The sequence below is a fragment of the Dermacentor silvarum genome, chromosome 3 (assembly GCF_013339745.2).
Source record: "Dermacentor silvarum isolate Dsil-2018 chromosome 3, BIME_Dsil_1.4, whole genome shotgun sequence".
NCBI lineage: Eukaryota > Metazoa > Arthropoda > Arachnida > Ixodida > Ixodidae > Dermacentor > Dermacentor silvarum.
The window spans coordinates 26,249,763-26,254,559 of NC_051156.1; the positions used below are offsets into that span (position 1 = coordinate 26,249,763).

Sequence of the window (4,797 nt, forward strand, 5' to 3'; positions counted from 1 at the left end):
ACGACCACACGTGCAAACCAACCTGTCGCCTGTGTGGGGAGGAACATTTCACGGGCGATAGTCGCTGCAAGGAAATCTACAGGATCCCCTACACGGTCAAGCGCCGGCAGTGGGAGAATTACCGACAAGCCGAGGCGAACATACTCAAGGCCCAAGAGCCTGCAAAGCAAGTCACGCTTCAGCACACCAGCCTATGGGACCGCCATCGCTCCGGCAGCCGGCAGCGGCAGCCCCGAGACCGCTCGAGCTCCTTTCCATCGCTCGAGTCTACCACTCACCGGGGGCGGTCCCGGACTCCCTCCCGGAGCCGACACGGGCCACCTGCAGTCATCCAGCAGCCCCGAGCCTCTTCTCCTCCTCCGCGGCAGCCACCTGGGCCACCGCCATCTCCGCCCATCCAACAAGAACATCAACTACCGGTGAGTACGCAGGAAGGGACTCCCAGTACTCCAGACACACACAAAGCGATTGTAGAACTGACAGCAGTCATCCAACAACTCATACTCCGAGTAGACGCTCTCGAAAAGCGAACCGCTTCACACACCCCGTCTCCGCCCGCTCCGCAGGTCCCACCTACGGCGGTACCTATGGAGATCACACCCTCCAGCAGAGCCACACACAAACGCAAAGCCCCGGCCGACAACGACCCCCCGGCGGAGGATTGGCAGGCACGTCTCGACAGACTCGAGCAAAAATACGAACTCAGTCAAACTCACATCAGAGCTCTAGAAGCACACATCGAACGGTCACTCCACACAATCGGCTCACAGATCGCCCAACAAATTGAGACCCTGAGTAAAACTATAGAAGCCCAGGGAAAACCCGTAGCGGTCGCTGAACTCGCGGACTCGGCGCCGCCACTCCCTCCAACCCCAGAACTTTCCCAGGTCAGTCATGGCGGTCAGCTCGGGTAACACCACCGTCTGGCAGTGGAACTGTCGTGGGTTCGCACGTAAGCGTCCGGTCCTCCAACAGTTCCTCACCGCGAGTGATCGCCCCGAATTGATAGCCCTTCAAGAAGGTGGCAAGAACACGCAACTTGCCGGTTTCAGTACATACCTATCGGAACGAGTAAAGCCTCAAGTAGCCACTCTCGTCAAACGTAATCTCACTGTCCTCCAACACAATTTGGATCCTACTTTTCCCGAACACATATTCTTAGAAATATTACCTCGACCCTCGCGCAAACGTCGCACTAGTCTGTTTGTGCTAAATGTTTACAGCCCTCCCCGGGCCCATAAAGACGTTTTCGGGCCCCTTTTCCTCAAAGCCCAGCAGCTAGCGCAAGGGCGGCCTCTCCTCATCATCGGTGACTTCAACGCGCATCACCGCGCTTGGGGCTACCACTACGACTCGGCCAAAGGCAGACGCCTCTGGAATGACTGGAATACGCACCAGCTCACCCTCATCACAGACGTCTCCTACCCCACTAGACTCGGTTCGGGCCTACACCGAGATACAACGCCGGATCTCGCCTTTACCAGCTCTGGAGTCAAAGCTACTTGGTGTCACACTCACGAAAATTTTGGAAGCGATCACTTCATTCTCGAGATCGTGATACAAGAGCCCACGAGGCAACATATGCGGCCGACTCAGGTGATTGACTGGGACTCCTTTCGCACGCACAGGAAAGAGCAGGCCACACCTCCCGTTATTACCGACATCAAAGCATGGACAGCCGAAATCGTCAAACAAGTGACTGACGCCACGCAAACCGTCGAGGTTGAGGACACAGTCCCACACTGCGACCGTTACTACGCCCATCTCTGGGAGCGCAAGAAGTCGCTCGAAGCTCTTCTCGCCACTCGAAAATGGGACCGCGATATCCGCCGTCGGCTGGCGCGCGCCCACACGAACATTGAGAACTATGCAATAGAACTCACCCGCCAGAGCTGGCACAACATTTGTGACCAGATGAACAAGACTCCGAACGCTCGTAACACGTGGAACCTGCTCCGACATCTAATGAACCCGGCCGGAGGCGATCTCCGAGTACGCCAACAGCTTGAGCGAATCTTCCATCAGTATCCTGGGACACCAGATGAGCTCAAACAAGAGCTCATTAACACCTACATCCGCCCCGAACCAGCAGCCACCCTTCCCCCCTATCAGGGCTCGGCCAACCCTGGCCTAGACGCCCCGATCTCTTTAGCGGAGGTCCGTGCAGAACTCAATCGCCTCAAGACCAATTCTGCGGCCGGCCCCGACCGCATTTCTAACACGATGCTTAGGAATCTAGATGACGCCTCTATTCATGCCCTCACCGACTACCTTCAAGAGTGTTGGGCGAGCGGTACCATCCCGCAGGAATGGAAGTGCGCCAAGCTAGTCTTCATCCCCAAGCCTGGAAAACCACCCACCTTGGCCAACCTCCGTCCCATCTCTATCACGTCCTGTGTTGGGAAGTTAATGGAACACGTTATCCAGTCCAGACTTCTTCGCTACCTCGAAGACAACCACCTCCTACCAGACACGATGTTCGGTTTCCGTCCTCACTTAGCAGCCCCCGACATAATGCTTCTTCTCCATCACCAGGTAGTCATGCGTCGCACACTAGACACGAAAGTCATCGTCGGCCTCGATGTTGCCAAGGCCTTCGACAATATCCTCCATGAAGCGATTCTTCAACAACTCCAGACTCTCGGCGTCGGACATCGCACGTATGCATACGTCCGAGACTTCCTGACCGACCGCAAGATACAACTCAGCGTCGGCACGGGACATCCCTCCATCATCTCTCCTGGCAACCGCGGCACGCCGCAAGGCTCAGTGCTCTCGCCACTGCTTTTCAACGTTGCACTGATAGGCCTGCCCAAGCTTCTGGCTGACATTCCCCACCTACACCACAGCGTTTATGCTGACGATCTTACTCTTTGGATCACACACGGCAGTGACGGCGAGATCGAAGAGACTCTCCAGACCGCCATCGATCGGGTCGGAGGCTATCTGGATACAGTTGGCCTCAGCTGCTCGGCGACTAAGTCAGAGTATATAATCATCCCGTCCCCAGGACGACGCCCACCAAAAATACTTCCCGAGATCAACCTCCAGGTGCAAGGAAACCCCATCCCTCGTACAGATCACATCAGGATTCTGGGCCTACACCTACAGGCAAACGGCAGCAACAATATATCGCTCCAACGCATCGACCAGTCGGTGCTACAGATCGGACGTCTTCTCAAGCGAGTCTCCAACAAGCACCGTGGTATGCGAGAGTGCAACCTCCTGCGCCTCGTCCAAGCCTTCATCTGCTCCCGCATAACCTACTCCGCACCTTACTTACGTCTCATCCGCGCCGAAAGCGAACGGCTAGAGGCGTCACTTCGAAAAGCATACAAGACGGCCCTGGGTCTTCCCATGTCAACAGCTACTCACAAGCTTATGGCTCTCGGCATCTCCAACACCGTGAGCGAACTGATCGAAGCTACCCTCACCGCCCAATACGAGCGGTTGTCACTCACACACGCTGGCCGCGCGGTACTGCAGCAAGTTGGGATCTCACCAACGAGGGCGGCCCCCAATTATATTGACCTTACACAGGAATATCGTCAAAATCTCCAAATACCTCCCATTCCCAAACGGATGCATCCGGAACACCACGCCGAGAGACGGGCCAATCGTGCACGACAGTTCGAGAAACGCTTCAGTGGACGTCCAGATGTCACGTATACGGACGCCTCTTACCACCCCTCGAAACCAGCGATGGTGGCGGCAGCCCTCGCCCCGCACCGTAGCTGGTACACAGCCTGCAGCATTCGCAACGCAGAAACAGTCACCACAGCAGAGGAGGTTGCCATTGCGCTTGCGCTAGCTGATCCTATTACCAAAGTCGTCATAAGTGATTCTCAACAGGCGATCCGCAACTACGATGCCGGCCGTATCTCTCGCCCGGCATCACACATTCTGCATTCTACTCCCCCCTCCTCCACATCCCGCTTACTCCTGTGGGCTCCAGCCCATGAATCGCTCAGGGGAAACGTCCAGGTGCATAGAGATCTTAGCTGCCGAGCCGAGTGTAGGATCCACCGCCCCGATTCCCCTGACACCACTATCTCGCGCGATTCTCTACTCACCACTTACACGGACATCCTCCAGTACTACCGACTCGGGAGATGCATATATCCTCCCGCACACCGTGATCTAACAAGGCGCGAGGCCGTCCAATGGCGCAAACTACAAACAGGTAGCTTCCCACACCCCCTCTTATACAGTAAAATCTTTCCGCAACAAATAACGCCTCGGTGCAAACACTGCTCAGCTCCGGCCACTCTCATACACATGGCGTGGACTTGTACGCACGACAACACAGACAAAACAAACACCCCAGAGTCGTGGGAGTCCCTCCTGCGTAGCTCCGAGCCAGCAGACCAACGTCGGCTCATCCAGCGTGCGGTGGAGGCCGCGGAATCCGAAGGGATCCCCGCCGACCTCCTCTAAGCCAGCGCAACCGGTCCTTGGATTGGTCCCCTCTTTTTGGGCGAAATAAAGAATTCACCACCACCTTGCGCTCGGCGGCCAAGACGGAACCGGTCCGGAGTGCGAGGAGGAAGGCTCGCTCTCTCCTCGTGAACGGCCGGGCTCTGGCGCTGAGCCGTGCTCCCTCAAGGGCTGCAGAAGATAGCGCCAACCTTTCCCTTTCCCTCAAGAACCACTTATCATCGACTGGCGCGCGCGCTCGCTTGTTAAAGGGCAACTCCGGCGATTTTTCGATGTCAACGGATGTCGATGAAATTCGCTGGGTCTGTTCCTCTGAATACCTCCGTCATGTCCTAAAGAAAGCAGGCTTGAGAGTTGCAC

At 56.5% G+C, this 4,797-nt stretch overlaps 1 protein-coding gene across 1 annotated transcript; it reads left to right on the plus strand.

The window, feature by feature from the left end:
- The first annotated feature begins 2,352 nt into the window (after nt 1–2,352).
- Nucleotides 2,353–4,437, plus strand: LOC119443782 (uncharacterized). Its single transcript, XM_037708461.2, has one exon. The coding sequence runs from the start codon at nt 2,410–2,412 to the stop codon at nt 4,435–4,437; it is 2,028 nt and encodes a 675-aa protein (XP_037564389.1). The 5' UTR covers nt 2,353–2,409.
- Nucleotides 4,438–4,797: the final 360 nt, after the last annotated feature.